Consider the following 14726-nt stretch of genomic DNA (forward strand, 5'->3'; position numbering starts at 1 on the left):
TCATATATATTAAGTATTTTACTAGTATTACTCTCATAAAAATATTTTTCTTTCTATATATCATATCAATCATATAAAATCAATAACGAGCTATACAAAGTACCCTTCAAACATACTATTTTGCAGAGGTCAGTTTAGTCGAAGTTATAATACCCTGTAAATTACAAGTATAGCTGTACGCACTAATTATTTATGACCCTAGCCTAGCCTAAATTAAGCCAAATATAGTATTGTTAATAATACTAAAATCCAAATTCATATTGCGCTCTGCCTCTGCCGCTCCACTCTGCCTCAATCTAGTCACGTTTGAAGCGTCTTTATCACATCCAAGTTATAAAAGCTTTCAGCTGTCGAAATAAACTTCAACTGAATAGACATAGATATATATACATGTTTACCATGTATATACACATATATACATATATATAGTGTTATAATCACTGTATCATTAATCTAAGCGTGCCACCACCGCACATCCATGAACAATCTGTTCAGCTCCACTTCAAAGTATCTTAATTAAGAAATTTTTATTAGCTTTTCTTTCTTATCGGCGCTCAGGTTTTTATCTGCGTATTTTGCATTTGAAAGTTTTTGCTTTGAGAAATTCCCTTTGGCGCCGTTATCTGGCGTATGATTATTGTTATTATAATAATAATAATTATTATTATCTCGCAGTTGCCAAAACCAAAAAAAATAAAAAAAGAAAGAAATAAAATAATATTAAATTATATTCTGTAAGCTTGAGCTTACTTCTAGGGCATTTCCGCAACTTCGTTTGCCAGCAACAACAAACAACAACAATCTCAAATGTGGCAATAACTGCAACAACAACAACAACAACAGCAATAACGAAAGAAAAATAATTAAAGTAAGTATTTCACGTCTATGTCTAAAGAAATAATCGCTAAGACCACGCCGAGTGGCTTGTGGCAGGTGGCAAGTGGCAGGTGGCAGGTGGCGGCAGGTGGTAATGGCGGGTGGTTAGCTACGGCTACAGCCAGGCAACAGGCGTGTGCAACACCGAAACAAAATACAATTTAATGCGCTTTTCGAATTCTACAGCGCCGCGCTCTGATCACATCAGTAAACATGGATATGGATAGCTGCCCGTTCATATATGTGTATATGTAGATATGTATGGAGTATATACTCTGAAATCATACATGCCATTACTATTACAATAATGATACGATTTCTAAGGTATTGCAGATGTTATATAGATGAGGCAAAGGTATCGACACGATATACATATATGTATGTACATATGTGTAAACAGATACACATGTATATTGAAGAAAAGTGTTCGATAGAGCAGTTGGATATCATGGTATAAACGTTCTCTGAATTATTTATATATAGATACTATCTATAGAAGTGGTCTAGGAATTGTATGATTTATTGTAATACTTGTTATGATCCTAGACTTGGGCTAATTAAAGCTTATAGACAATATAGATCTGTTATCGGATGGTAGACCACTTAATCAACTATTGTCATAATATACCATAGTGTTGATAATGAGTCTAAGAACTACAAATGTAACTACAGATCTAATAGCTTGTTTGTATTATTATATATTCGAATTAGAAACGACTTTCAAATTAGAAAATTACCTTGAATTATAAATAAATAATCACAGATCTTTCTCTACCTGAGTATGGTACAATTATCACAGCTTGTGGCTCAATCAAATATGGTTAAGAGAAATGCCTAATTGTCTATCCAAATCTCTGCCAGACACGCCCTAGAAACTATTGGGCATCATTTTAATTGGATTATAGCAAAATAACTTTCACTTTTATTAAGCCAAAAAGAGAAGTTCTGATAGATCATCGCACGATTTGATCTGCATTTATATGACAATACTTTCTAATACTACAAATTGACTAAAATTTAAAAAATATATGTAAAGCATATGCATACATATACAATCGATGTAAATGTAGTTTATAATCAGCAATAATTGTTTATGAAATCAAATCAATCGATGCATTGCCAATATTTAATAAAAGCCTTGGCTTACATTTTAATTAAGTTAATTTCATGTATGCATTTCTACATATTTTGTAATTCACCTATTTTCTTATTATCTCTCGACTTTCATATTCCAAATGTAATCAAAGTGCAACTTACTCAGAATGTTTGCTTTATCCAAGAAGATGCAAGAGATAAGCTCACAAATTACTGTATATCGCGTAAACATAACACACACACGCGCACTATCTCTCTCACATGCACACACGCGCTTACACATACATCGATATGCGTGCATGAATAGCACAAGCTTTACAAATATCGAAAACGTTTGATCCGCGACTTTTGCAATGAATACGAAGGAAATAAAAAAAAACAACAAAAACAAAAAATAATGCATCAACAAAAAATAATAACAATAACGTATAGTACCAGTGGGTATATGCACGCCTAACTAACACAATTGATGCAACATTTTGAGGCAACGGTTAATTTGTGTTAACTGTTTGTTGCTGCCGGCAAGAATCGCTGTTGAAAGAGAGACGCGCGCGCGGCACGTGCTATGCGAACAATGGTCGACGCTTGTTTAAGTCTTGAATCTTTTAGTCTGCGGTCGGCGAGTCTCCGATTTCGACTTCGAGTTCGACTTCGACTCTGACTCCAGCTTTGGCCACCGGTCGCCAAAGAAATGTAAAAGCCGCCGCAGCCACTGCCGCTGTTGACGTCGCTGCTGCTGCTGTTGCTTTCAGCGCTCAAAGCGTCAGCGTCGTAGCAACAGGCGTGAAAGCTCGAAAGCTTCTGCTCGTTTGTTTACATTGCATATTTGTTGTTATTATTGTTGAGGCTACTTTGGAATTACATGTGTGTGTGTGTGTGATGTTTTTAATGCGTCGATGCGCTTTTTGCACACTGCTGGGCTTTTTCTGGCTTCTGCTCGCTCTCTTTTTTACGTTTTTCGAAATTTTTTTGATCTTAAATTATGCCCCATACCCTATGCAATTGTCGTATTGGATATATAGAATCATAGGTTTGGTTCCACTAGCTAATAAGAAAATTAATATAAAAAGGATAAATGGAAAATGTATTAAAACTGAATTTTGCTTTTTTTTTTCAAGTTAAGAATTTCGCCTCATTTTAATATTTATATATATATATATATATATATATATATATATATATATATATATATATATATATATATATATATATTTTTTTTTTTTCAAATTTGATCTTTTAGTGAAATCTATTTGACTTCTCTCTTATTTCCATGATATTAGCCTAGTCATATTCATTATTATAAGATGCACTTGCCAGGGGAGCTAATACAGGGTATCTGCCAACCAACCACTGTTCGACTCAAGCACTCTTACTTGTTCAGCTAACTTTATTCAATCGAGTTTATGTTTTTTTGAATGCTTTTTATAGCCAGAGCCGCGTCATGCGCTTCTAGGCAGCTGGGCAGCTGTTTAGCTACCATTGTTTGGCTGCTTGTCTAACGGAACCAGCGTTTCTTCTTCTTCTCTTAGCCATGCTAAAGATACATATTCCATTTACATAAATACCAATAAGCATTTATGCATATGACCAAATCTATTTTCTATGCACTTCCAAAATCCCTTTCATCAACTGAATTAGGTCTTTTGCAACTGAACTCAGTCTTAGCTCCGATTCGTTCACGAGACCAGTTCGACTCGCTGCAGTTCATTTGAGTTCAATTCGGTTTATAATTGGTTTGCTGATCTTTATTTTCTATTTAAATGCAATCAGTTAGCTAATTGTTAATTGCAATTGAAAACTATTTCATAAAACACTTCATTAGCAACTGCATTATGGCCAATTATCATTATCTTTGATGATGATGCTGATTGATTATTATATCAAACTCATGATTGAGCACCTCGGAAATTGATTCCAACATATTGACTTTAGCGGCATGGTCATTGAAAGTTGCTTTAAATTTATATGATATATGTATATATATCGTCTTGGATCTGTTATAAGGTTATCATGACAGCCATCTGCGAATTACACTGACCTACACATTCCGAATCATACACTTCTTTTAATACCATCCCACTCCGATGAGAAAAGGATAAATGAGAAAATAAAAATATTTTCTATCTCAAGTAGGCTTTTGTAAGGCTACGAGCTATGAGCTATACTTCCCAAACTTGTAAAAAAGAAAAAATATATATATTGTGTTGGTACAGATCAAATTCTCAATACAAGTCAAGTCTCAATATTCGAATCCAAAAAGCTGCAAAAACTTCGAAAAGGTAAAAATCTTCTTACTTATTACTAAATTACATTTGATTTTATAGTCCAAAGAGGGGGTGGTGTATGACAATCGAGCTACATATTTCTCTCTCTTTCTCTCTCTCTCTCTCTCTCTCTTTTATGCGTTTCAAGTGCTGTCTCGCTGTCGACTTCGCTCGAATTACGAATTTCTAAATTCGTATCGAGTTTTACAACACTAGAAGACTGCCCTATGCAATTGCCACTGGTTCGTTCGTGTGAACCTCTGCTCCTTTTAGTCTTTTTTGGCTACGTAATGTTACTTAACAGTTCTTAAGGGCTAATGTTATGCTAACATTCGCTGACCTGTTAAACTTGTAAGCATAAGCTAGAGTATTATATATTCGGCATATATAAATGTGTTAATGTATGTATGATGTATAACCTACCTGATAGCACTTGCTGCTGCCAGATTGGGCGGGTGGAGCCTGGTGGCGCCTCCAAAGCGCTGCTGATGATGATGTGGATGAGGATGTGGATGCGGATGCGGCTGATGCAGCAGCTGCTGCGCACTAAAGTCGAGCTCATTGTCGAGTAGGCCATAGTTGTTGTTGTTGTTGCGATTGCTGCAGCTGAGCCGACTCGCATGGGAGCCGCGCTCCGAGTTGCACTTGGAGCCGCAGAGCGAATTGTCGCAGAAGCGGCAGCACTTGTTGTAGCTGAACGTGGAGGTGCAGAGCGTGCAGAACGAGTCCAGCTGCGATTCGGCATGATCGTCATCGAGATCATCGCCATCCATGTCTGCGTCGTCTGCGTCGTCGCCCTCTGCATCCACCTCCGCGTCCGTGTCCATGTGCAGCTTGTGACAGCGCAGCTTGAGTGTGTGCGCACTGCTGCTCTGATCCTCCGATCCGTCCGAGCAGAAGTTATACCTGTCGCTCTCCGTGTCCTCAGCCAGGCTGCTGCCTGCGCTGCCCTCCGCCCGCTGAGGCGACAGCCCGAAGCTGCTCAGCGGACAGGAGGGGTAGCGCGTCAGGGGAAACTGTCGTATATTGTACTTGCTGGTCATCGATAGATTCTCGTTGAAGTATATGACATTCGAGGTGCCGTTCGGCTCCAGCTCCAACTCGCGCTCTCGCTCCCTCGCTCTGCTGATGCTCAGGTCGTGATATTTACGCAAGAAGGCTGCATTGCAGTCGGCTGCAGTATATTCATGCAGCTTCTTCGGCTTCGGCACGGGATGATGTGAGGAATAGAGCTGCTGCTGCTGCTGCTGCGACTGCTGATGCTGTTGCTGCTGTTGTGGTCCATTGCTCTTATTGTTATTGCCATTTCCATTGCCATTGCCATTGTTGCTGTTGTTGTTGTTATTATTGTTCTCGCCGACAGATATGCCGCCGGATCGCAAAAGATCAAACAAGCGCTGCTTGAGATCGCGCATTGCGTCGGCATGGGCGCGTTGCCTAGCTGACTGTCTGCAATAATAGACGAATAATAACAATATTAGTATTTAATTTACAATAATAATCAATATTCATTTAGTTAGGTAAAGCTCTTTTTGTATATTCTTACGCGGCTATTTTTAAGAAAGGAAAGCTTTTTAAGTGTCACAGCGAAGAGTTTGTGAGCGTTAGCAGCGATATGAGTGCCATACGATATATCTGACCAAACAACATTCAGTGCTTAATGCTGACTCGTGATGTAGCAGTCAGCTTGCAATCGTTAGCGCGCACATGTTGGGCAACCATCTGGATTTACCAAATTGAGTAAATTGCGTGTTATCGATTATTTAATTTCTGCACCAAAACATTTAACAAAATTTATAAGCGAAGCCTAGACAAACGCTGTTTCTTCAAAAACCCTGAGCTAAGAGTAAATACTGCATACAATAAATCCAAATTCGAGCAAACTAACTTTCTGCCGTGCCGCATTTACAGATACAACAACATGAGCACACAGCGCGGCAACGCGACTCGCACACGTGCACAAAAACACAAAAATCGTCATGTATTTAAAAACGATTTGCATGACAAGACGCCACAGCAGATGCGCCTCAATAAAATGCATGTGTCGACCGTGTGCCAGCGCTGCAAGGAGGTCATCGAGTGGAAGATCAAATACAAGAAGTATAAGCCCCTCACGCAGGCCAAGACGTGCGCCCGCTGCCAACAGCGGACTGTCCGCAAGGCATACCATGTCATCTGCAAGGACTGCGCCGTCAAGGATCATGTGTGTGCCAAGTGCCTTAAGAGCGCCGACGAGGTGGAAATTGAGGCGCCACAGCCGACGCCGCAGGAAGAGCAGCAGCTGCAGGTCGAAATGGATAGATTAATCAAATCGTTCTCAGAGCGCAAGCGACGCGCCTTTCTACGCTTCATGGAGAAGGGGCGCAAGCAGGAAACTGAGGAGCCACTCGACGAGGAGGAGCGCGAGGCTCAAGAGAAGGCAACACGGGTTAGGCATACACGTGAGGAGCTGCTAGATAAGATCAAACAGCTGAATCTCGCCGAAGAAGACGACGATTATGGCGAAGATGAGGATGAGGATGAAGACGAGGAGGGTGAATCTGATTTCGGTTCAGAGGAAAACAGCAGTGAAGAGGACAGCGAAGAAGAGCCGCAAAAAGCGAAAACTATAGTAAAGAAGTAACGTTCAACTGCCTTAACACTGTGCACTTAGAGTATAGGAAATTTTTTTTATTTGTGTATATACATACAATAAATATAAAATTATTTGAAAATTAAGCTCATAGTCTTATTTCATAAAAATGTCATTTAAATTGCATTTTGTTAGGCGCATGAAAAGCTTTAAAAGTTTCAATATGCGGCGAAGTTTTATTTTCTGTTGAGTTTATTCACGAAATTAGCGAAAGCTATAATCGATTAAGTGTAATCGATTTCAGTCGCTCACAAGCTGACTGCTACAGCATTTAGTTCTGGCCGCTAGTAGAAATTGCAACATTCGCATGCTAGATAAGGTCTGTCCTTTCTTTTGGCAGGAACATCGAAGAGTGATAGGATAAGTACGGCAAGGCTTGCAACATGACAAATAAAAAGCCGAAGACCGGCCGAACTCGCCGGAACAAGTCTAAATCAAAGACTGACATCGGAGAAGTCATAGAGTCAAATCCGGCACCGACACCAAAACCTAAAACCAAACAGAAAAAAAAATTAAATACGGACAAAACTAACAATCTTGACCAACAAAAGCTGACATTTGAACAGATACATCGTCTGCAACAAACTGTGCTCGATTTTATAAAAGGAGACGAGCTGTGCCAAGAGATATTCGGCTTAAGCAATATGGAGCGTAAAGAGATACACCATTTTGCTAGGCAGCAAGGCGTAAAAACGCGCAGCCGTAACGATGCCGGCGACCGAGTGCTAACACTCAGCCGCAGCAATACCTATCGCTTGAACGCGTGTCTCGACAATGTGAGGCTGTCGGTGACCTTGCAGTTCCGCCGTGTTCTTCACAAGGCACTAAACGAGCTGGGCCGCCGCAGGACAGTGCCCATGCAGTCGCAACGTCGCAACGAGTCGCTCGTCCAAACTGGAGGTCTGCTGGGCATACCGCGCGTGCCGGCACTTTCGCGCTGCACTAATGCAACGCTGACTGCCGAACGCAAGGATCTGCCCATATATACAAAGCGCAACCGCATTTTCCAACTGCTTGAAATGTCGCAGGTAAGTGAGACTTCCCGTGACAATCAGGAGCCTATGGCCACATCTCTCCTGTCACATTTAATTCGTTTTCAGGTACTTATTATTAACGGCGCCACAGGCTCCGGCAAGTCGACCCAATTGCCGCAGTATCTGCTCGAGGATGCGGCAGCCATGAATAAACCGGTGCGCATTGTGGTCAGCCAGCCGCGCCGCATTGCCGCCATCAGCGTGTCCGGGCGCATTGCCGAAGAGCGTGGCGAGTCGCTCGGCGACACCGTGGGCTATATAATACGCATGGAGAGTAAGTATTGCAGCAGCCCACCCGACCCGACCCGACCCCGTCCCATCTCACCATCTCATCTGCTCTGCAGGCAAGTACAGCAATAATACTGTGCTGTCACTGACCACAAGTGGCTGCCTGCTGCGCACCCTGGCCATGAACGGGTCCGAGTTCTTTGAGAATACAACACATCTGGTTATTGATGAGGTCCACGACCGCGATCTGGACACAGACTTCCTACTACTAGCCATTAAGTTAGAGCTCGAGCGTAACAAATCGCTCAAGGTGATACTCATGTCGGCCACCATGGATCTGTTGGCCTTGTCCAAATACTTTGATGATGCACCCGTCCTCAATGTGGAGGGTCGTAGCTTCAATGTGCGCGTCTATTCGCTGGAGGATATACTGCACATAACTGGCTACTTGACTCCGCAGATGTCGAGTCTGCTGGGCAATCACAAGAATCTTGAGGGCGAGCAGCTGTTGCGCGCCTATTCCCTGGCTCACAACATCAACGAGATGGATATTGACAACTCGTTGATTGTGTCGCTGTTGCAGGTGCTGCTGCTCATGGGCATGAAGGGCGCCGTTATTGTCTACTTGCCTGGCTACCAGGACATGACCAAATTGATGGATCAGCTGCAAACGGCTCTGCCCACGGACTTGATCAAAGTCCTGCTACTGCACAGCCAGGTCGACAGCCAGAGGCAGAGGGATGTCTTTCGTGAATATCCAAACGTCCAGCTCAAGGTGGTGCTCAGCACCAACATTGGCCAGACCTCGATCACCATACCCGATTTGCTGTATGTGATCGATACGGGTCGCGTCAAGATGAAGACCTACGACCCATCGACTAGCGCCTCACATCTGGCCTGCACCTGGATATCCAAGGCGGACGCACAGCAGCGCACCGGACGTGCCGGCAGGCGTAAGGATGGCATTTGCTATCGCCTGTACAGCAACGCTCAGTTCGAGTCCTTCAATTGCTTCACCGTGCCGGAGATTCTGCGCCATACTCTCGACGAGATCTGTCTCTTGGCCAAGATTGCAGCCCCGAACAAGCCCATCGAACAGTTCCTGGCCCAGGCTCTGGATCGTCCGCAGCCCGCCGCCATTGCCCAGTCGTGCGCCATGCTAAAGCTCTTGGGCGTGCTGCGCGATGAGGACGAAAGCGTCACCCAGCTGGGCCATATCATAGCCCAGCTGCCGCTGGATGTGCAGCTGGCGAAGTGCATGATCTATGGCATCTACTACCAATGCGTGGGCAGCCTGAGCATCATTACCGCCTACTACTCGGTGCGAGATCCGTTTGTACTGCCCAGCGATCGCTCCGGACGCACCGAGCAGCGCAAGTCGCGCGACTTCTTTAGCATTGAGACGTCCAGCGATTCGATTGGGGTCCTTCAACTATATCATGCCTACATGTCCGCTGACACCAGGGGCAGCCGCGAAATGGACCGATTCTGCGAGAGGAACTGCCTCTGCCGCAAATCCATGGATAATTTCGTCTCAGCTGTGCACACCCTGCGCCTCACTCTGACGCGCTTAATCAAGTTCGTAGACATGCGTATGGCCTACAGGTATGACAACAACTTAAACATGGTCCGGCTTGCTCTGGCAGCTGGCCTTTATCCGCGCATCGTCTACGTCGATCATCCGCGTCACTCCCGTCTGGTCGACGAGAGCGATCCGCGTGTCCAGCTCTCTCGCAACTCTATCTTGCCGCTATGTTTCGCGAAGCGCGCCAAGAGCAACATGAGCGAATGGCTCGTCTACGTGGAGAAGACCCGCTCGGCCGGCCTCGTCTCGCACATTGAGCATGCCACGCTGATCAGCACCCTGATGGTGGCGCTGCAATGCGGCAAGACAGTCAAACTGGAGCAATATGTGCCGGAGCTGCTGTTCCACGAGGACGAGACCTACAATAAAGTGGAGCAAAGCATCCTGCGCCTGGACTCCAACCTCAGCATTCGCCTCTCCACTGAGCTGGGCTCCAACCTGATCAGGCTGCGCTCCCACATTGCCCGGGAGTTTGATGAAATGGTCGCCTCCCGCACCATGGTGCCCTCACGCTGTCCATCCGTCGACTATGTCCAGAGACTGCTGGCCCTCGACACCGACATGTCGGGCCTATCGGCCACCGACATTATATTTTACTAAAAAGACGACAGTTTTTAACTTAGCCAAGGTCAAATGGCCTTGCAGCTTATTTATGTTTTTAGTTGAAATTTGACTAAAACTTTCCATTTCAATCCAAGTATGGAGAATGCCAAACAACTGTGACATGGTGACTTTTGTTGCCATGACTGCATTTTCGATATTTTTTTGTAGTATTTAGTGTACCAATTGCAATTCTGTGAAATCAAAGGACTAGTCAGATCCACTCAACCACAACACCAACGCAATAATGTCTTGAACAGCCTTGACTCGAACTACAGCCACTCACTGTAAATCCCATCTTGAATTGTCAACACCCACGTGAATCGATTCATCAAATGAAGTCTATATCAAAGTATGTACGCATGATATAGATGTGCATGTTGACATTCCGAATGTATTTGTATGTCCTAAGATATTTCATTTCAATCATTTATGTATATATGTATACATGTTACATGATTATACCATAGACCTGAATGTAAACCCTTGAAATTGTGCAAAATACGTGCAAAATAGATTTAGTTATACAGGCAAGTCTCTTCACACTCACGCTACTATTTGCAATGTACAATATCAAATATTGATGGAAATGTGAATCAGTATTAACATGCGGCGATCGTATGACCTAACTAATTGTGAAGAACTTGTGCATATCTCTAATTCGAATTGTAATGTCTAACATAAATGATCTTATCGACAGACTGCTGTGAATGCTAAAACAAAACAAACAAAAAAAAACAAACAAAAAACAAAAAAACAAAGAAAAAACAAAAAAAACAAAAAAAAAAAACAAAAAAAATAGGTATAAATACTCAAGTACTTGGAGTTTACTCGATTTGCTAAACTCGTTAATGCTCAACGATAGAGAGCGAAGAAGACGGAGGGAGAGAGGAAGAGAAGGAGACATACTTACGTATGTAAGGAAGGCTATGAATACAAAAATACATAAATATAAATATGTATAATCATGAATGTGAATAAAAATAAGTTTGTTTTGCTACATGAACGAATTGATTGATTGATTGATTGGCGCTCAGCTTAAGCAGCTGAACTCAATATCTGATACTTCAGAAAGTCTAGATGTAAAGTTGTTAAATAAAATAGCGAATAATATAATTTAAATAGCAAATAATATAAACAACATAATAGCTTTTAGCAAATTATAAGATAGTTTTAGTAGATGCTAAATTTATTGACTGATATAATTAAGATACTGGAGAGAACAAGAGAGATAAGGTGAGAGAGAGAGAGAGAAAGAGAGGATGTAGCAAAGGCCTTAAATGTAAATAGAACTATGAATGTATATACATATGTAAGTACTGTATGATATAGTTCGGCTTTATGCACAAAATGATTGACTGACTGATTCGTTGATAATCTTAGGTAGTGCTGAAATAAATATCTGATCTTACGCAGAGAAACTGTCGAGGATGCCTAATTTATATTATTTATTTATATAAAACAGTTGCAGCTGATTAATAAAAGAGAGAGAGGGAGATGGAGAGAGAGTGTAAATATATATCTGACAATCTAAAAATCTAAATATATAACTGATTGATGGCCACCTAAGCTACGATGAATAGCTGATATTGTAAAGAGAGAGGATGAGTTACTAAATATATATGTACATACATACATATATATGTATATAAGATATTGCTTGTTCAACTCATTGACTGATGAATATGTGCAATGAGGGATCTTTTAGAGGGAAATAGTCAGAGTAGGAAGTCTGTGATTGATCTTGGCTTGGCTTACGACTGTCGCCACAATGAAATGGAAACCTTTGTGGATGCTTTGGCTGCAGCTCGCAGCTCTGGCAGTGCGTGGCTTGAAATATGCCAGCACTTTAATTGCTGGGTGAAAAGATGTGTGCCACAAGTGCATGGAATGCAGCTGCCACTAAGTCAGCGTCAGCGTCAGTGTCAGTGTCAAACCTGGCGGCAGCGCCCAGTTCGGCGACGGCTCCTTCGTTAGCCCATTGTGGCAATGCTGGGGCAATTTTCATGTTTCGCTGCCACTTGGCAGGGGAGAGGGAGGCAGGCCCAGCCCCCTGGGCCAAGTGCGACCCATTGAGGCGCAACAGAGCAGCAAGCAGCAACAGCAGCAGCAAGCAGCAACAACAGTTTGTAATTGCACAGGCAACGCTGTTGTTGGCGCATGCGCGCAGTCAATAAACCTGAGCAGCCTCGTTGCTGTTGCTGCTGGTGCTGCGCCCCCCGCGCTCTAACAATGGCAGGCAGCCAGGCCAATTTTGTGTGATGAAAAAGACAACGTGCCACAAGCAACAGAGGCAACTCCGGCAACTGAGGCAACAACAGCAACAAATGCAGCAAAGAAAGTGAAATTAATTTGTTACTTGTCTCCGAGAGCTCAGTCTGTCTAACTGTCTCTGTTGTTGTTGTTGTTAGTGTTGTTGCAACTGCTGCTGCTGTTGTTGTTGTTTGCTGAAGTACCTTTCAATTATAAGCCAAGTTTTCCAAGTACCTACACGCATGGCTCTAGAAATGATATGACCAATTGCCATTGTCTATTAGTTCCACTATTAGTTCCACTGGTTTCTTTTGCAGCTGCTCAATTTCGATCTGGTTCAACTGTAGCACATTTTGGGATGAGCTTTGTACCGGAACCAGCACAGTTCATAGTCGACATCATATGGAAATACGTTTACATCATATGAAAGTAAGTTTGTTTAATTCAATGACAATATATGCATAAGTATTCAAAATTCAAGCCAACCTTCCAGATGATCCGCTAGAGTCTAAAGAACTAAATATTATACTTGAATCAGAGATGCTTATATGTATGTATGTATGTACATGTATATGGACAATTTCCTTTTGTCATATATATGTCTAAGGGAAGTATGTAAGTATGTACATACATATATTTAAAATGATATAATGGTATTCACTATATCAGTCCGTTAAGTAACACAGGTGATATCAGACGTTTGGTCATGCGCGAAATAAGCTCGATTGTTGACAAAAATAGGCTAAAAGAGGCTGATGTAGAAAAAAATGCTAGAGCAATGGTATTGAAGAAAAAGGGAGCAAAACATACAAGTAGCAAATATATTTGATAAATTACTTCCAGTCACCTTTGTTTTGCTCATATTAATAATAAAATACAAAAACAAACTTAAAAATTTCCCAAGTATTTTCCCCCAAGTATTTCCCCTAAGTATTTTCCCCGAAAATTGCCTCTGAGTATTGCCACTCAGTATTTCTCCCAAGTATTTTTAAAAGTATTTCCTATAACTATTTCCTCTAGGTATTTCCTCCAAGTATTTCCCTTAAGTATTTCCTCTTAGTATTTCCTCTTAGTATTTCCTCTTAGTATTTCCTATAAGTATTTCCTCTAAGTATTTCCTCTAAGTATTTCCTCCAAGTATTTCCTCCAAGTATTTCCTCTAAGTATTTCCTCCAAGTATTTCCTCCAAGTATTTCCTCCAAGTATTTCCTCCAAGTATTTCCCTTAAATATATCCTCTAAGTACTTCCACAAAGTCTTTAAGTCCGCTAAGGTCGTGCACATACTTCACATCACTTCACTTTACTACACTACACGACTGACCCAGGCCCACCAGACTTGGGCGACTGAAGAAATGCTGCAGCTGCTGCCCTTTATATAGGGCGACTTTCACTCAAACCCTAAGGTGCGCTCAAATGTTGGGCCTGACGTCAGAGAGGGGTCGTTGCAGTCGAGCTTTAATGGACCAATGGGAAGGAACACTCTCTGCTGCTCTAAGCATTCCAACTTCGTCTTACTCAAACACCAAAGGAATATTGCAGCATACACATAGACAGATTAAATGATCTGCCTTAGTTCTTCAGACAGATAGAGAGACAGACAGAGAGACAGACAGACAGGTATACGAACAGATATACATATATAGGCAATCAAACATAATTTGTGAAATCCAAATCCCTCATTACGCTGCCTTATTTGTTTAGTATTTTTAGCTACACTTTTATTATAATATTTATAATTATTATATGGCATAGACAGCTGTTGCTTTTGCTCTATAGTAGTATAGCTCTTTTATGATCTAAGACTTCTGCATAATTTCCCTCTTATTCTTGCTATTCCAGCCCATCACGTTCAATGGACTTATTATCAAAAGGCTAGATCTAGCTTGAAATAGGCTAAACTGGCTAAACACTGCTGCACAGAGACATTTGAATGTGCGAATTCCGTATTGAATTACTAAATTGGCAGCTGGAATTGATTTGAATTTATGCACACATATGAACGGAACACACGTGAGCTCAATCTCTGATTGCCTTATGCATATACCTATATATGTATGCATGTATTTATATGTGTGTGAGTTGGGAAAGAACGAGTTCGAATCCTGTGAAGTGCTTCCATTTAATGAAATTATGAAAAACGATGCCGTGCATAAAATTT

The 14726-nt window shown here is 41.9% G+C and overlaps 3 protein-coding genes across 4 annotated transcripts in view; 2 read left to right on the forward strand and 1 right to left on the reverse strand.

Annotated features, from left to right (window-relative positions):
* The window catches only part of f (espin protein forked), a 61946-nt gene that overhangs the window by 36553 nt on the left and 10667 nt on the right, over positions 1-14726 (reverse strand). The window contains exon 2 of one of the 2 annotated variants that reach the window (XM_089476126.1): positions 4659-5684. In XM_089476126.1, coding sequence (XP_089332252.1) covers positions 4659-5650 — 992 coding nt within the window. In that variant the 5' untranslated portion in view covers positions 5651-5684. Of the gene's footprint in view, positions 1-2133; positions 2672-4658; positions 5685-14726 lie in introns of those variants that run through there. The other variant, XM_089476128.1, reaches the window with a different exon arrangement.
* On the forward strand, positions 5923-6953 carry LOC108618355 (uncharacterized). Its single transcript, XM_018014327.2, has 2 exons — positions 5923-6081; positions 6147-6953. Exon 2 carries the CDS (start codon positions 6157-6159, stop codon positions 6856-6858), a length of 702 nt encoding a protein of 233 aa, XP_017869816.1. The 5' UTR covers positions 5923-6081; positions 6147-6156; the 3' UTR covers positions 6859-6953.
* LOC108620161 (3'-5' RNA helicase YTHDC2) lies at positions 7121-11320 on the forward strand. The gene is made up of 3 exons (XM_018017054.2): positions 7121-7895; positions 7968-8175; positions 8246-11320. Exons 1-3 carry the CDS (start codon positions 7251-7253, stop codon positions 10312-10314), a joined length of 2922 nt encoding a protein of 973 aa, XP_017872543.1. The 5' UTR covers positions 7121-7250; the 3' UTR covers positions 10315-11320.

This window comes from Drosophila arizonae, chromosome X, assembly GCF_054131065.1.
Source record: "Drosophila arizonae isolate 15081-1271.41 chromosome X, UAZ_ARI_1.0, whole genome shotgun sequence".
NCBI lineage: Eukaryota > Metazoa > Arthropoda > Insecta > Diptera > Drosophilidae > Drosophila > Drosophila arizonae.